The following is an 18,578-nucleotide window of genomic DNA, read 5'->3' as shown; positions in this document are numbered from 1 at the left end:
ACTCTAAACTCTGTACAGACCCCTCAGGCAAGCCGTGTGCTTGGGCTGCCGGGTGTCTGGTTTTCCCGTTAGTGGACGGCCATCTTTACGGCTTCTAGGCGTGGGAGCTGGGAATGGTTTGTTAAGGAAGTGCGCTTCTGTCCCGTGGACTGTGTTTCAACACAACCCACAGTATGGTCTAATATTAAGGAAATCCTCTTAACTCAAGAAAATAAAATGCAGACTGAGAGTCTGCACCGAACTTTATCCAAGAAACGATGAGTTTTTTCCTGGAATGTGTTTTCACCTTGCAGATTGGATTTCGGAAATGAACACAGCGCCTGACCATGTGTGGGAAAGGACCGTCTTACCCTTTATAAAGGAAGTTGTTTAAGTGGACCGTGTTTATTTTGGGGTTGGCTTGGCAGTTCCACAGTAAGCTAAGTTTGAAATAGAAGCTGTGGTCTGGGCTGTGTTGACTTGGTAGAAGATTTGTTGGTTGGTTGCTTGCTTAGTTTTAACAGGCTAAGTAGGTAGGATAGACTTGAAACGTGAGATGCTCAGAATTTACTAAATTACATTTTTTCAGCTGCCAAACTTCAGATCTGCTTTTGACTTTCAAACTTTTTTTGTCCTAAAAGTCCATTAGAAAAAAATGCCAGTACAGTTTGCTTTAAAAAGGCAGGTTCGATTCAGATTATGTTTTCTGGGTTTTTCCTGATTTTTGTAGTTTTGTGTATTACGAGTTTGTTTTCTGTTTTTTTCCCCCATAAAAATTGTGCATGCAAGCAAATAATTGCCCCAGAATAAGACATTATATATCAGTCATACCATGTACAACTTCAGATGTGTCACAGAACTGTGACTTTTATTTTTTTAGAGCTGTGACTTTAAATAATGTGTTCTTGTTCTTAAGAAGTGTCCCTCATCATAGGGCTTATTTCTTTTAAGCATATTACTATTCATGTTTCTCTCAGCTGGGAGTTCTCCTCAAACCAGTTGCTCTTTAAGCTTTGTGGTTTCATGTTTACTGGTCCTTATTGGCAGTGCTGTAGTCATTTGTGTATTGAAATGACGCAGCTGCTGAGAGCAGTGAATCCATTGATCCAGGCCTTGGGCAGAATTAAGCCAGTGCGGGGGCGCAGGGCTGCCTGGGTCCTAGCGCCCGCCCTGCCCCAGCATGCCGGTGGTGTGGGCCAGTCTCTAAGTCTCAAGAGCGTTGTTTTTCTCCCAGATAAAGTAAGGGCCTTCTAATCTAGGTGACTTCTATTATTTTATACAGCTATGTTTTGTTTGAAACATTATCGTTATGTTTAAAAAGTACTAGCCGCAGAGCAGTTTTTTGTCCGCAATACATCAACCCAAGATTCTTTGGAGTCTTCTCTCTGGTCTCCCTGTTGGCAGGGTAGGGACGTGGGAAGGGGAAGCCTGCGGTTGTCATGGATAATCCAGCCCTGTCCGCCTCTTGGGGCATGTCCCTGGATCCCCCGCTCCTTCTTGGGGAGGCCCCCTGTTCAGTGGATGTGGCGCAGCCCAAGGGTAAAAGGTAGGAGGAGAGCTCGAGACTGACAGAGGACCAAGCAGCGGATGTAGATGGACTCCTTTCCCTGGCCCTCAGCAAGATTTGTAGAGTCAGACCCCTTCTTTCCAGTTGTTTGTCTCTATAATGTAGCGGTTTGATTTACTCAGTCTGTTAGGTTAAGTGGATCCTTCTGGTTGTGGAACATTCTCTTCTACAGAGCTAACGTCTCACTCTTTCTGTGCGAGTCTCTCCCTCATCTCGCCCCTCTCCCCAGCTTCCCCCAGAGGTTTGCCACTCAGGAGAAAGGTTCACACAGCTCCTGGGAGTTAAGCCTGTTTGGCCATTGATTCCCAAGAGGCGTTTGACTTTGACATTAAGAGTCTCCAAGCCCTTAAAGGACTCAGCCTGTTCCTCCTGCTTCTGTGTCCTCCACTTCTTAGAGAAGAATCAGAGGCTGAAACTATAGAGGATGATTTATTAGTTGAGAAACGAGATCACTAAAATGCGGACAACGTGCCCCAGTAACAAGCCTTTCAGCCAGATGTGTGAGGCACTGGAAAACATTGATGCTGAATTTGACCTTGAGACACAGTCTCTCTTTCTGTTGTGTACGGTTGTCCTTTACCGTTAAACATAAGTTTAGGGGTTTTACTTACGTTTTCCCCCTCCTTTCCTTCTTAACACGTCCACCTCAAGTTCGTACGTATGTGTGTTTATATATATACGTACATTCACATGGGATTTCCATGACATTGCAACGTGGAAAGCAACAATAATGCCTGTCCTTGAGAACTTTTTTGATTTTTAAAATTGTAAATAATGTCTTCCCATTTAGAATTGGACTTTCAAGACACTGACTAGGAAAAATCCCTGGGGAGTCTCTGCATTTGTGTCAGACTTCCCTGCAAAACAGGTGTCCCTTGTTTTCAGAAAGCATGATAATATGTTAACCTTACAGATTTGGTAAGGTCTCCTCATGCGTGGCTGAGGCGTAGCTCCCACGGTGCGTGACCCGTCTGGCTGAGTTCTGTCAGGACATTGTGAGTCCCCACAGAGAATGCGGCCAGGGAGCCTGCCTGTGGAATTCCGAGTCCGTCAAGGGTCCTCTAGCCACCAGAGAAAGCAGTGTGACTTAGACCCATGGTCAGAGGTGCCAAAACTCAGCTTGTCCCCAGCTGAGTCACCACGTTCCTCTTCTAGCTTCCTCCCCCTCCTGTGTGGGCAGTGGCTTTTCCTAGAGACCTACCACGTCTCCTTCCCCACAGAGAGCCACTACATTCTGTCCATTCTAACTTCAGGTTCCTTACCTCTTTCCATTCCCGTGTAGTGATGGATGCTGGGTGCTCCGAGGGAGGCCCCGTTCCTTCCTGTGGATTCAGGCTTCTTGGTAATCTGGCCCCAGTCTGTCCCCACCTCCTCTCTGACTGCTCAGCTCCTGTTTCCCGGGAACACTCCAGGCTGGTGTCCCGGTGCTTTCTACTCATGGTGGGTGCGAGGGTTTAAGTTCCTCTGGGGAAAGACTCGATCCTGAGTGTCATTCGTCTTTATGCCCCAGCACCTGGGACAGAGCCTGTCAGATAGAAAGTGCTCATTTAAAATTTATTTGTTCCTTCAACTTGTCTTAAATGAGCAAGCTGCCAGGCGCCAGGCGCTGTCCCCGACCCGGGGCACTGCAGTGCGTTCTCATGGAGCTTCTGTTCTGACCGGGGTCAAGCAGGCGGTCTGTGGCTGAATGGATAGTGCCAGGTGGTGTTTAGGGAAATGGAGAGAATTAAAGCAGCGTGAAGGTTTAGCAGGTGTTGGGGTTCGGGGAGGGAAGGGGTGGTGTTTGAAAAGTCCTCTGAGAGGTGACTATTGAGCAGACATCTGAGTCCAGGTGAGGGGGTGCCATGCAGGTGTATGGGGTGGGAGCCATCCAGACAGGAGACTCAGCCAGTGCAGAGGCTCTGAGGCTCCCCCCCCCCCACTGAGGAACAGCCAGGGGCGTGTATGGCACACCAAGGTGGGAGGAAGTGGTGACACAAGATGTCAGCAGGGTGTGGACGGTGGACTCGCATGAGGGTAGCGTGGGCCATGGATACAAAGCTGGGATACTGTTCCTAGGGTGATGACCGGTCGTCAAAGGAGAGTGAGACGGTCGGGTTTGTACTGTAAAAGACCCGCTCTGGGTGCCGTGTAGAGCACAGGCAAGCATGAGTGCAAGGGCAGCTGGCTTGGACGCCAGTGCAGTTGCCCAGAGGGACGCTGGCTGCAAATTAGCCCACTTGACGTTTGAGGACATCTTATGCTGGGGCGGTGGGAAGGAATAGGCTCTTTCTGGAAGCCCTGGCTTCTGTCGCATTTAGGATTTCCTATGTTTTCTAGCCAGAGGACTGGCTTCCGTTGTAGAATTTCTTATACATGGTTTTGGGTCTCTCTGTGAATCCCTGAATTCTATATGGAATTGAATGAGGAGATCGAATTCACCCATTTGGGAGTTCTCACAGACTTGCTTTGATACATTTTATTTCAGAGCGAAGTCCAGTCACGAGTCTATTCCAGTGGGTGTTTTCTGCCGTGGTTTCTTTGAGATCAGATATTGGCCTAAAGGGAGTAGTAGAGTGAGTCTGTTAGGGTTGGGGGTGGGGACGGTTTAAGAATGAATGAAGTATTGGAGGATGTATTGGCCCATTGGTGGAGAAAAGTGGGAAGAAGAAAAGGAGCCACTGGATAGTTGGGACGTGGAGTGGAGTGGAGTCGAAAGAGCTGAGTGCTCAAGGTACTTGGGGCCTGGGGTAGAACATTCCAGCCTAAACATGGCAAGGAGTTACAGAGAGACTGCAGCCCCTGAGCAGGTTCTTTGAAAGTCAATGGCGTGCCCAGAGGGAAGGCGGAGCGAAGAAGGGAAATGGTGCTCAAGAAGGGAAATGGTGCTCGCAGACCAACCTGAGAGCTGCCATGACCTCCCTGCCGGGAGCAGTTTCTGGGGCCGGCTCGTCTGTGGGAAGGAGCAGTGCCGGTTCCCGGTGTGGCTTTTCTGGGATGACGCTCCGAGAGCATGGACGTGGGTCTCCAGGTGGCTGGCAGCAGCATGTGTTACGTTCTGAGACCGCTTTGGAAAATACCTGTTTTGTGTTCTATCCTTTGATGAACGCTCTGGCTTTGAGGGCCTTGTTTATCAGGAGGGAGTCTGCCAGCATAAGAAGGTGTTTACGGCGTCACCTCTCCTCTGCGAGAGCGATCTCATTTCCCAAAACGGTCCTTGCACTGACGGGCAGCTGTTGCCATCAGACGTGGACTTGATTTATTTTGGTCTCAGTCCCCGGGCTAGACTGGGCACTCACGTTGCTCTTTCGTTTTACCCGGTTTTAATTCCGTTCCTGCTGCTGTTCACATTAAGCGGATTGGATCGAAGTACTTCCCTCTCTCCGCTTCTACTCCCTGAGGCAGTTTGTGACACAGTGACTGTCAGCGTTATTCCCGTTATGTTGATGTCTTCGATGGATGCTGGAGTTCGTCAAAGCTCTGGGTGCAGAGCATTTGATAGGAAGCTGGTCTCCCCACATTCCTACGCTGTAGAGGTCATTTTTCCAGCTCTGGAGGAGCCTTTTCTGAGGGCTGTTGCCTTTATTATAAATTGACCTCATGCTAAGGACCACGAGGCTAGTCTGTCGTGGCATGTCAGGACACCGTTATGTTTAGCTGTCGATCTAGAGTTCTGGAAGATGACGCGGCAGCAAACGCAACAAAGCGTGGAGGTTACCTTCTGGCGGGTCTCTGTGCAGCCTTTTGGGGGCACGTGGCTCCTGATTTACTTGGCTGGTCAGCTGTCGTGTTCCTCCCCAACAGTAAAGCAAGAGGAGAGCACAGGGACCACCCCGCCAACGCCTTTCTTCTCCATCTGCACACGTGCTGCGTCCTGGACATGCCGACTCCATCTCTTTCCTTCTGTACGTTTCCATCCACGTTGTCAACAGTCATCAACACCCCGTTCCAGTGGCAGATCCCAGACCCGTCGAGTAATAAGAACTGGGTTTTATATGCATTCTGTCTTCTAACCCGGTCAGTCCTGAAAATAAGTGGCGGCTCCCCTTTCTCAGCAAAGGTCATGGAGACTCCGAGAAGCGGTTGATAATTTTGCCTCAGGTCCCACAGGGAATGACTTGGGGATTGGAGGCTCTTCGGTATAAAGCCAGTCCGGAGGTGCCTGGCATCACTGGCGCCTGCCCTCTGCACATGAGCTTTCTTTGGCGAGGTGGTGGCATGAGTTGGCGTTCGAGGACAGACAGTAAAAACAGATCTGTTCAGTGTCCAGTACTAGGGTTTATGTGTCACATCCCACCACGTGGGAGACATGCACACTTGCCCCAGACGGGTCTGGCGGCCCTGAGAGCTGTCCCGTCGAGCTGTTACACCGTAGTCTGTAGAAGACGCATGTGGCTCTGTCCTAGATGTGTGCTGTCCTGTGACCTCCCAGGTATGGCTCAGTCACCCCCACTCTGGGAAATCCCCTCGGCCACCAACCTCAGTCACACTTTTCCACTGAAGACTGCTGAGCAGGACTACCCAACCTTATTTCTTCCTTTGTTTCCAGCAAGTTCCCTCCCTCTTTGATTCTGACCACCCGCCCCCTCCCCCCCCCATCTGAGCTGAGATCCTATTCCCTGTCCATCCCTGAGGCCCTTCCCTGTCCCATTATCTTCCCCTGTGACCCTGAGCTCCCGGGCTTCTGCGGGCCCCTGCTTCACCTCCCTCTTGGGGGCATCATCCCTCGCAGAGGAAGGAGTGACACTCTAGGAGCTGGGTGATGAGCTCAGTCCTCTGCTCGGCATCACTGTCTACTCCCACAGTAGCTGACAGGTGGGCTCCTCCTATTTCCTCATTTTTGCCAAGTTGGATCTCAAGATCTAAATGCTAGTCTAGGTCCTGGGAATTGTAGGGAAACTAGATTCACCCTGCAGAGCTCCCTAAATTCAGGAATCACAGCAATTTAGGTTTTAAGGAGCTTTCTAACCAAGACTCAGGATAAAGGGGCAGAGAGCAAACATAAAGGTACATACGGACAATACATTACCATTTTCATGCATTAATTTTTATTTATAACACCAGAGAAAACGAAGTCTTGCAGCTTGCCCATAGGCAAATTAGAAGAGAAACAAAAAGAAAACAAAACTTACCTGTTATGTTGCCAGACAGAAATAATGGGTTTGGCACCCTTCTGATATTTTTCTGTGTGTGCTCAGATATATATAATTTATATATGCATGTGGTTTTTCTTTTGTTTTGTTTTTTAAGTAGGCTCCATGCCCAGTGTGGGGCCCGATGCCCGAGCAGTGTGGGGCTTGAACACACGACCCTGCGATCCTGACCTGATCTGGGCTAAGAGTCAGACACTTAACCAATTGAGCCACCCAGGCGCCCCTATATGTGTATGTTTTTAAATGGTATTATATATGCATTCTACTTTATAAAGCGCCCAGGATAGCTTCTTTCCCCCCTTCTTTTAAAAAACCATTAGGGATGATCTGCTGTAGAAGCCACCATGTCTGTCCCCCTCCGGCCCGGCTGCGTCTGACGGTGGCAGCCATGCGCTCAGTTACTCAGCAGATCCTGCTGGTGTTAGATCACCGATCCCGCCAGCTGCTGACTTTCCTGAGTGAGCTGCTGAACGGCCGCGGTGACATGGTTTCCTCCCATGGGAAGTGGGTGTCCTACGGTCGTATCTGTCCATGGTGTCATGCAGATGGAGGGAGATAACGTGTATGACGCCCCGACTGTGTCCTTGGCAGCCTCCTGCTTCCTGGGCCTGCCCCACCACACCCCTTCTTAGGAAGTGGCATCCCTGCCCTTCCTTGCCCTCAGGCCAGACCTCCTGGTTTCATTCTTGAGATTTGGGGTCTATTAATCCCATCCCTCCTGGCCACCTCTGTTTCTGTCCTCGGTCCCCACTGTCCTCTCTCAGCCGGGCTGGGCAGGAGCCTCCTGCTGGCCTCTCTGCCACTTGTCAGCTCGGCAGAACGCATGTGTCACTGGCAGAGTAAGTTGGAGGATGTCCCTCTTCTCCCGGCACGTACAGCTCGAAGGCCAGAATGCTGGTGGTGACTACGGAGGTCCTGCCAGATCCCCTGTCATTAGCACTCTGCTCCCGACCCCTGCTGTGCAGCAGACACCCGCACACGCTAGCCCCTGTCTGGAACGTTCCCCCGGCGACACCCTCGCTCAGTTTTACGGTTTAGTGCGTATCTAACATGCTCTGTATTGTACTTACTTATCTTGATTACTGTCTGCCTCGTCCACTAGAATGCAGGCTCTGTGCCCACTGCGCTCGCCGCTCTGCTCCCGGGCCCCACATGATGCCCAGCACACGTGCTCTTACTACGTGTAGTAAGAGGCGTAACAGCCGCTGGCATCTATGGAGTGTTGAACTGTGCTACTTACTGGGCCTAACATCCGCCAAGTGTTAGCCTCCGCTGCTGAGATACGCTTATTGTGGTTTTAGAAACCCTCTGTGAACACGAGTGTGTTACTTCTAAGGTTAATCCGTTAGCCGCAGAGCAGACGTTAACTGTTCAGTTCTGCTAGCCGTGAGGGAGCCAGCCCCTGGGAGAGGGTTCACGGTGGTAGGTGTTGGTGGGGGAGAGATCTGGGCGGACGTAGACATCTGTGCATCATGTATGTGTGTATCTAGCTGTTTATGTAGAACTGGGTAGACCGTGTGTACGTGCATTATGTATGTGCACATAAATATTTGCTTTACGTACACGCGTTAATATGCACGCATGTATATACCCACACACGTGTATTCATTTTTGTTAATAGCCGGAAGCAGCAGCAAGATGTAACTGCTTCTGACTTTAATCCTTCGTAACTGTTTCAAGTAGATCATATTGATGTTCTTTCACATCTTGTAGAGTAAAATTTCTTCCTGATGTTATGATCTGTATTCCAGGAAATGATATATTTTTTTAAAAAGTGGGTTGAGTGGGGACAGTTTTATAACGTGATCTGTTCTTTGCAGATTCCCTAAACCGGTGTGGATCATTTCCTGCACTTAATTGATGATTGTATTATACTGCAGATCTTTTACATGGGGCTTAGAAAGAAAAATCTCAGCTGTTACCGTTTTTTCCCCTTTACCTTGACAAGTTCATTAGTAAAAAGAGCAGCTAATTGCAAGTCTAGACACCAAGGGCCTGTTGATGGTTCGCATTGACTGACTCTGGCCCTAGGTTAGTCCCTAACCTCTTTACACTGTAATTTTCCCATCTGTAAAATGGGACAATAGTAGATGCTAAGCAGGAACATGGTTAAAATAATTAGTACCGAAGATATAGAATCTCTTTGAGTTGGCTTTTTAAAAGGCAGAAAGGAGCTCTGCGTGTACAGACACACGTCTGGGCCAGGTCCAGGGGCATGTCTCATTCTCCTGATTCACAGATGGTGCCGTCCGCCCCGTGGGGGGCACCCAGGAAATATCACATGAGTTCTAGATTTCTCAGGAGAGGTGTATGTTTACACTTTGTTCTGCAACATTTCTTCCTTCCCTTTTGTTTATTTCACAAACCTTTCCTTGGAATCTTCTTTCCTATAGGACTGGATTAAGCCCTGGGTTTTCATGGCCCTCCACCTGGAGCAGTTGAGACCCGGGTGAGGGCTGTGAGGAGACGGGGAAGGAGGACGGAGGACAGGGGTTTGCAGTCCCACTGGGACGAAAGCAGCGATCTTAGCAAGTGTAAATTTTACTGTTCGGGCCGAAAGGGTGCAAAGCGAGCATCAGTGCAGATTAATTCTGGCCAATCTATGAAAGAGTTTAAAGGAGAGACGTTTATGGGAAGAAGCAGGAAGGGCCTGTTGGAGGGAGTAAAGAAGCAACGTTGTGAGGCACAGAGCTGCGTGGTGATGGCCAGCGTTGCAGGGACCATCGGGAGTCTCACTGGGACTACAACATGAGTACGGCAGGCCTGTGTTTAAGAGCGTCCTCTGATAGAAGGATTGAGACCCTCTTGCTAGTGGTGGTGCCAGTGGCACAATTAAAAATACCATAAAGTATAACCAAAGTTCTCTTAGGGATTTGGAGGATGAAGTGGGTCTGTCCATTTGGGGACAACTGGAAGGCTTCGGGCAGAAGTGGTATTTGGGGTAGATGGCAAAGATTACGGCAGATGGGATCATGGGAGAGGCCAAGACAGAGATTTAGGGCAAAAGCAAGAAGCTAGGATTTGAGAGAATAATGCGGGGCTTCTTTTGCCCAGGGCAGTGGGCTTTATGTCTGCAAGATAAGACAGGTAAGGTAGCTGTGGGGTCAGGTCGAGGGGAGTTTGAACTCAGTAGGTAGTAGTGAGCAGTTGTCATAATCCAGGGAATCCAAGGGCTCATAGCAGGGAAGTAAAGGGAGGCTTTACTTTAAAACAGAAGGCTGAGTGTCCTGGTAATACAGGCCCACCTACGGCGGGAGGGACTTCGCAGCGCTAATTTAGATTAGCGCTATACTGAGTTAGATCTGGAGGACGTTGCAGAGAGCAGAGGGAGAGGAGGCCGGAGAAGGTGGGCCAGCGTATCCAGGGCCTCCTGGGCTTGGTAAAGGATTTGGATTCTATTTAAAGTGTATTTGGCATCCATTAAAGGTTTCTTTTCTTTTTTCTTTTTAAGATTTTATTTATTTATTTGACAGAAAGCATGATCAGGGGGAGGGGTGGAGGGAGAGGAAGCTGCAGACTCTCTGCAGAGCAGGGAGCCTGATGCGGGACTTGATCCCAGGACCCTGGGATCATGACCTGAGCCAAAGGCAGATGCTTAACTAACTGAGCCACCCAGGTGCCCCCATTGAAGGTTTTCAAAGGACATAGTTTATCTTTTTCCAAAAACCGATTCTTGCGGGTCCGTGTGGAATGGATTTTAGGGAGGCACGGGTGGAATTAGGGACAGCAGGTGGAAGAAGAAGTCCAGGTGAGATAGAATGCCGAGACGTGTTACAGTTTTAGATGGACCGAGTAAACATCGGGGCTGTAAGCGTAGCTGGGCACAGTCTGCAAACGGTGACGGAAAGTGGGAGCATTTCATGTTAGAGATCTAGAAGGATTTGTTTCAGTACTTTCATAATTAACACAGTTATTGAAGTATTATCAAAATTCTTATTTTGGGGAGTTCTGGTCCCTATGAAATATGACATAAAACACAGTGAAAAATCTGAGTAAAGTAGATTTTCTTTTTAAGAGTTTGTTTATGTGAGAAAGAAAGAGAGCATGTGCATGCGAGCAGGGATTGCAGAGGGAGAGAGAATCCCAAGTAGTCTCTGTGCTGAGTCTGGAGCCCGATGCCAGGAGATCATGACCTGAGCTAAAACCAAGTGTCGGACACTTAACTGACTGCGCCACCCAGGTGCCCCTGAGTTAAATAGATTTTTAAACCTAACTTAAATGTGGTAGGATGTCAGCTGATCTCTAAGCACACACGAAGCCATCTCAGGTAAAATTGGGATTTCTTACACAATCCGACACCATTCCCTGAGTCTTTCTGTGTTGCGTGATGTATTGATACGTCAGCTTGCACTCGGAACCTCAGTTTTCCCATCTGTGAGACAAGGAGCACATTGCATTCCAGGTTGCTTGAAGACAGTGCTAAGGCTTGAAGGCACAGTGCTTGGCATATAGGAGAAATTCGGCAAAACCCTAGCTGCTGTTAACAGCCTGGAAAACACCTCAGTAGCATTGCTTTGATTCATAAGGAAGAGGCGAGGCATGCTTTTGCTGGTGAGGAAGTGAATTTCCAAGGAGAGTAATCCAAATGGCCCAAGTCACCATGTGAGCCCTTGTTAAAGGTGGAGCTAGCAGGTTTGTGGTGGTGAGCTCCACGTGCCTGGTCCACGCGACGCATCCTGCCCTAGTAGCTGGTCCCGGACCTGAATCACGCCCTGGCTTCCATGACCGCGCCAGGGCTGGGGGTCTCCCTGACTCTTCCCACGATGACATGCGCTCCCGCTCATTTGTTGCCGCTGGGTTTGGAATTATTGCTTCGTTCCCTTGCCGTGTGTCGGGGGTCTGTGTTTCCCAAAGCCGGGAGCCTAAAGAGCTTGCAGACCAGGGGTGACCTCTGGAAGACTTGCTGTATGTTTTCTGGCCGTGGATTAGTTGCAAGAGACAACTTGCAGGAAGCAAAAGAACTTTCCAGTATTTTAATTTTGCACGCTGTTGTGTTGATGTCTCTCACCATTCTTTTTCTTCAGAATTTTAGACCATCGCGCCAAACACCAAAAACAATGTACTGTTGCTAATTATGGTAGTGTTTAATGAGGTTTTGAGCACTTTTTTTGTAAAGGATGTTAAAAAGTTTAATAAAGTCACCTGTTATAGCTGTAACATGCTCTTCCAGCAAGTCGGTGATAGTTCTCTCTAAAATAGTAACACTTCTTTCATGTTTCCTTATAATCATTTTTAACAAATAAGGATTTTTTTCCTCTCTCTCTCAGGAAAAGTAGTTAAGAGCCCATTACCCAAACCCTTGAGAGACTAATAGAGAACTGAGGCCAAATGCAAGTCTCGGACAAGGGCACGGTCATTAGGCAGCGGGAGTGGCTGGGGAGGGGCTTCTTTCCAGCGTGAAAAGAGAGATGACCCCACGAAGGAGAATACCATTGTGGTTTGAAGAATTACAACAGTGTCTTGTTCTTGGCATTTGCTTCATCTCGCGTAATACCTCATTAACACTAATTCTGTGGCTTTTTTGTTGCCTTGTTGTATTTTTAACCACTTTAAACCTTTTTTTTGTGCTCGCTTCGGCAGCACATATACTAAACCTTTTTTTTTTTTTTTTTTTAAACACGCCTTGAACTTCTGTTGTCCCAATTTTAGTATATGTGCTGCTGGGGCAAGCACACACACTTGAACTTTAATTTATTTTTTATTTTTTTAAGATTTTATTCATTTATTCGACAGAGATAGAGACAGCCAGTGAGAGAGGGAACACAGGCAGGGGGAGTGGGAGAGGAAGAAGCAGGCTCATAGCAGAGGAGCCTGATGCGGGGCTCGATCCCACAACGCTGGGATCACGCCCTGAGCCGAAGGCAGACGCTTAACCGCTGTGCCACCCAGGCGCCCCCACACTTGAACTTTTAAACCTCTAAGTAAATAAAAATTCTCATGTGTGAAGTTCTTTGATGAAGGAAATAAACACTTTAAGTGCATATAATTCTTTGAAACATTTTTATAACCTGCTTTTTAAAGCTTGTGCGAGAAGAGCCTGGTTTAACATTATATATCGAAGCTCTTCTAAGATTAATCTTTAAAAAGTTAAGTAAATGCCAAAGATACGATTCTTACAAACAGCTGCTTTCAACTTATCGCCTTGTTAATATTGATAAGTCACATGGAAGAGTTGCTTGACTTTTTCACTTCAAGTCAGAGAGTAATTGTGGCTGAATCTTCAGTGTTTGGTACTTTTTTTTTTTTTTAAAGATTTTATTTATTTATTTGACAGAGATAGAGACAGCTAGCGAGAGAGGGAACACAAGCAGGGGGAGTGGGAGAGGAAGAAGCAGGCTCATAGTAGAGGAGCCTGATGTGGGGCTCGATCCCGTAACGTCGGGATCACGCCCTGAGCCGAAGGCAGACGCTTAACCGCTGTGCCACCCAGGCACCCCCAGTGTTTGGTACTTTTAAACTTGTTTTGCAATCTTAATTGTAATCTTCACTCAAGTGGACTGATAGTGGTCACTTTGTTTGTCTTTCCTAAAGAGATAAACAGACCTAGATAAACCTAACAGCTTGCTTGCTTGCTTTTTTCTTTTCTTTTCTTTCTTTTTTTAAGTAAAGCGATTGACGTTTATTAAGTGAAGATACAGAAAAAGCTCTCAAGAGTGAGAGGGGTCCCAACAAGGTTGCCGGAGAGGGCCTTTAGGGGTGGTCGTCTATAGAAAGCTAACGGGGAGCTTACATCATTTTAACATCTCTCTTGATAACACCTTCAGTGGCTTACTTCCTTTTTAGGGGCTGGTTATTCTTTGTGGGTCACAGGTGATTATCAAAAAAACACCCACCCCGCTTGACCCACCCCACACACCTAGGGCCACGGGGTCCCTCACCCCAAATGTAACAGCTGTCTGTCTTAGATCTTTCTTGGGTGGTTCAAGTGAAATTGGAAATAATTTATTTGGACAGGAGGGCTAGAAGAGGGCGTTTGCTTCTGAAGAAAGGTGACCCTTCTATCTCACAATGGAAAATTCACCTTGGCCAAATATTTCGAGTATTCTTGGTCAGACATTTATAGGGTTAGTATTATTCTCTAGCATTGTTCCTCTTTATATTGTTTAATTATATTGTGCTTTTTGTCATACTTAAAATTAAAGGCACATCCCTTTGCAAGACAGCTTTATGCTGAATAAATTCTTGTCCTCAGAGGTGGCATGCACAGCTTTACTAGGAGAAAGTAATACTGCCGCTGTGGTGAGCAAGTCTGACCCAGTTTCTGAAATCTGGGTCTGGAGGCAACACACGGAGCTCTATCCATACATCCTGAGTAACCCACTTGAACTGCTGCACTTAGGAATGAAATGCCAGGAGGGTTGCATGGGGTATTTAAAAAAATTTTTTTAAAGATTTTATATATTTATTTGATAGAGGGCATGCACACACAAGCAGGGGGAGCAGCAGAGGCAGAGGGCGAAGCAGACTCCCTGCTGAGCAGGGAGCCCAGTGTGGGGCTCAGTCCCGGGCCTTCAGCATCATGACCTGTGCTGAAGGCAGACACTTAACTGACTGAGCCCCAGGTGCCCCTATTTTTTAAAATTTTTTATTCACACAACTGTCACATTACTTTATTCCTCTTGTTTAAACAAAAAAATGCAGATGATACCAGTTCTCTTCCGAAGACACACTTCAGTAGGAATGTCCGTTCTATGTAAGAATAGAGCTATGCTATAAATTAGTTGATTAAATGTTCAGTATCTGAGAGGAAAGCCTGTCCATTGTTTCTAAGATTTTTTTGTATATCCAACTCAGGGTGTCCCAGGCCAGGGAAACATTTGAACTCCTCCCAGTCGAGAAAGAGGAGCCCACGGGACTGCAGAAAAACAGGGTAGGAGTAGAAAGGGAGAGAACCTTTTTGTCCAAGGATACACTGAAGCTAGTACAACTTCATCTAATTCAAGTTAACCTATGGGGAACTTGAAGCTGGGCGAAGTCACCAAGCTCAGTATACTTGTTCACATGTGAATATCCAATAATTTCATTAGAAGGACTCATCAGCTTGAAATGGAAAAGATTTCTGTTTCTTGCTTATTTTGTTATTCATCCATATAACCTAGATATTTGAGGCTGGGGCTTTCCATACATGATATCTAATGTTGTCCTCACTTTACGGATTCAGAAACTGAGGGTCCTCTGTCAGTGGCCTGTCCCACGGCCACAGAGGTCACATGTGGAGAGAGGTGGGGGCCAGATGCTGTTGACCAGACAGGCTCTTTTCTCGACATCATACTTTCTCAGATGGAGATAAGCTAAGAGAATCTGTACGAGTAAAATTGTTCCGTGTCTGACTCAATCAAGGTCAGAAAAATTGTGAATTCTCATTTTAATGCCACTTTTGCATTCTGAGTATCTTCCCTTTAATGACTGAAAACACACTCTACTCTCTAATTGTTTAAGCACAGGTGCGGAGTCGGCTGGGATGGATCAGAATGGGCCCCACTGACCCACCGGGGGAACGTCAGCTCAGCTCGGGTGTAAGCCTCAGGCTGCCTCGTCAGCAGCGGAGAGCCCTGTCCACTCCTTCACGTTAAAAGAATGAGAAGCCACAACCTCATTCTCAAAATCCTCACCTCAATCTCCTGTTAGCTCTGGTTATCACGTTGCTATTTCCAGTTCTCGAGTGATTTGGGGGTTGGTATGTCGGGTCACGGACAGCCTCACTGCACCTGCAGAGTCATGACCGAGTGCCCTGTTTCTCCCTTCCTCTAGGTCTATCATCAGCAGAAGATTCTTCTGCATAGTCGGCACGCTGTACCTGTATCGCTGTATCACAATGTACGTGACCACCCTCCCAGTGCCCGGCATGCACTTCAACTGCTCTCCGAAGGTAAACCTCTGCTCCCTGTGATCGCCCTTCTTGTCTGTCTGTCCTCCTGCCCAGGGGTCCTCTGACTGAGGCCAGAGGTGACCGTTGCCTTAGAATATTGTCAAAGCCCTGCATCTTTATCCGGGAATGTTACTAAGCAATGTGGCAGGGCGCCCCCCTCTCCCCGCTTCTCAAAATCTCCGAGCCGGCCAGTGAACCTGAGCGGGGAGTGTACGTGGTCTAGTTAGTGTGCGGGACGCAGGGAGGCTCTGCATGTGGGTGTAGCTTTTTGGTTTCCTGCCAGACGTTTAAAATATCATTTGCTCCCTTGACATGGATCCAAGAGCTTTTGGATGCATTTTCCCTCTCTCGGATGGAAAGTTTGGCTTCCAGTGGTATGTTTTCCCTTCTTTCTGTTAATCCCTGCCATGGCGATCTATAATGGCAGTGCAAGAGACACTGTCCCTGTCCCCTTTGCACCCTCCACCCACCCAGACAGGGTCACTGTTCCCTGGAGGCATGTTTTGCCATGTTGATATTGTCTAGTAGCACAGAGGCCTTTCTTTAAAATAAACTCTATTCCTCTCTCATTGGCTCTGTCTTTCCATCAGGTTCACAAAATGCTCCTGACCCCTAACCTTTACCTTGCAGTGCTTCCAGCTAGGGAGACCACTGGGGTTTTTGAACTAAGTAGCAGAAGATTCAGTTTTAAAAACGTTCGCCGGCCACAAAGCTCCAATGCAGTAGGAACGGTCTTCTTGGCTAGGTTGGGAGCATGCGGGGTGCCGTGGTGCACTAGAGTCGGTAAAACACCCATGTCCTTTCAGTTCCATCTCCTTTCACTTTTGTTCTTCCCAGAAGAGAGGGTCTGTCTGCTAGAACTGGGAAAAGGAGAGCAGAAAAATGCACCAGGTTTTCAAAGTGGTGTCTTCATCATTTGAAATTTTGGATGCCTGTAAGTTACACGCTGCACTGCGTCCCCGTCTGTCTTAGACTGAGGTGTGTGCTCAGGGAGGTACCTGGTTCCCTACTTCACTGTGTTTTTGCTTCCGACTCTTCACTGAACTCTGGGGAAGCTGTCGTAAAGAATGAGTAATCCCATCATCTCTGTCAGCACCCCGCCCCACCCCACCCTGCCCCTTCCGTCTCTTTCCCTCTTCCTTCCAAGAAGCCAGCCTCACGTCTTCTCCAGCCTCTGTGAAAGTTCTGGAGCACTGCCTGTGGTTCCTGGTTATAGGAAATGTCTTATTATCAGTGGGGGTCCAATGGTGTGGAGTCTCGGTGGGAGGCTGGCTTGATAAGCAGTGTGTTCTCAGTAGTAGGCTGACAGTTGGGATATTTGCCCAAGTTCAGTTGAGCTTCTTGAAGTCTGTGCATGGGGAAATTTCTCCACCAGGAAACGTGGCGTGCCGGGTCAAGCCCACAGTCGTGGATGCGACGTGGAAGGGTTGTGCTGTGTAGACATTCTCCCTAGTCTGGTTCCGCCCCCAAGACCTCGCTCTGGCACACCATGCAGTTGCCAGCAAGCCCAAGCTTGGTTAGCATTGGCGCTCAGAGAGTCTGCCTGAGTCATCCGCAAATGCAGCCAAGGTCCCGTGGCTATAAATAGTTGTGGTTTTTCTTGGTAAAGACAGAGGTCACAGCAGGAATTGTGCAAAAAAAAACCCAGCCCAAACATTCCACTTGTGTACGGTGTTGCTAGAAATCCTGACTGGGGTCAGGATGGTCATTTGGAAATTGGGATATTTTTAAGTAAAAAAACACAGGAGGGGATGAAACGTAAGCACAGCTTAGCAAAAATCATTAGTTAAAATCTAGTTACTTCTCTTGTAGAACAGGCTCTTGGAGGAAAGGATACAGAAAACAATTTTTTTTAAAAGATTTTATTTATTTATTTGGCGGAGAGAGACAAAGCCAGCGAGAGAGGGAACACAGACAGGCGGAGTGGGAGAGGAAGAAGCAGGCTCCCAGCGGAGGAGCCTGATATGGGGCTGGATCCTAGGACTCCGGGATCACGCCCTGAGCCAAAGGCAGACACTTAACGACTGAGCCACCCAGGCGCCCCGAAAACAATTTTTATTCTGAAAATTTTCATATGTATCTCCCAGAGTAGAGAAGCTCATACATGGGACCTCCATATACCCAACACCCGGACCCAGTACTTACCAAGACTTGGCTACATTTGCTTCATCTCATTTTTTTTTTTTTGGAAGTATTTTAAAACAAATGTCAGTGTCATTTGATGGCTATGTGCTTTAGTATGCATCTGAAAATTTTGGACATTTTATGGATAACTTTAATGCTGTTGGTATAGTCAACATGATCAATGGAAAGTTTTTGGTCTTGGCAATAACCAGTACATGGAATATCTTGATTGTCTTAAAAATGCCTTTTTTAAAAAAAAGACTTGTATAAATTAGGAGCCAACATCTTTACATTTAGTTACTGTGTCTTTTAAATCTCTAATTCTAGGGCAGTCCTTTCTCCCTTTTTTTTTTTTTTAACCCTGTCCGTAACTTGTAGAGATGAGGTGGGTTGTTCTGTGGAATGGCCCATGTTCTGGATTTCTCAGTTTGATTCTTTGTCGTGTCGATGAGCTTTTTTCTCTGCTCCATTTCTTCTCTAGATAGAAAGTGGACTCTGGAGACTTGATTCAGTTTGGTCTCACCTCTGTGGGCAGGAAGACTGCACAGTGAGACAGGGTGATTTCTGAGGCTGGATGGAAGAGTTGGGGGAGGCCTGGCGGCCCAAGTCCAAGGAATCCGTGGCCAGTGAGGGCTAGATGGCCGCCCTGGGAGCCATGTCAGAGGGAGAGGGGGCACCAGAGAGGGTCCCAGAGGCCAGTGTGGCTGCTTCACAGCCTGGCCCCGGAGCTCATCGGTCAGGACTGAAAGGAGCCTCCCTAAGAGTTATCCGGTCCAGTGACTCCATTCGGGGTCTCCCCAGAGCAGCCTGCCCCTGAACCGTTGCCCAGCAAGGGGGCTTCTCAGGCTGAGTCGTAGGAAGAATGGAGGTTGGAGGCGGCCTGGGCTTGCACCACGCGGCCCCACCG

At 47.9% G+C, this 18,578-nt stretch overlaps 1 protein-coding gene across 9 annotated transcripts in view; it reads left to right on the top strand.

Annotated features, from left to right (window-relative positions):
- SGMS1 (sphingomyelin synthase 1) overlaps window positions 1-18,578 on the top strand; it is a 262,265-nt gene that overhangs the window by 225,487 nt on the left and 18,200 nt on the right. For all 9 annotated transcript variants that reach the window (XM_034662373.1, XM_034662374.1, XM_019794256.2 and 6 more), the window contains one exon: window positions 15,430-15,547. In XM_034662373.1, coding sequence (XP_034518264.1) covers window positions 15,430-15,547 — 118 coding nt within the window. The remainder of the gene's footprint in view (window positions 1-15,429; window positions 15,548-18,578) is intronic.

The sequence above is a fragment of the Ailuropoda melanoleuca genome, chromosome 6 (assembly GCF_002007445.2).
Source record: "Ailuropoda melanoleuca isolate Jingjing chromosome 6, ASM200744v2, whole genome shotgun sequence".
Lineage (NCBI taxonomy): Eukaryota > Metazoa > Chordata > Mammalia > Carnivora > Ursidae > Ailuropoda > Ailuropoda melanoleuca.
This window is presented reverse-complemented; position numbering and strand designations above follow the sequence as displayed.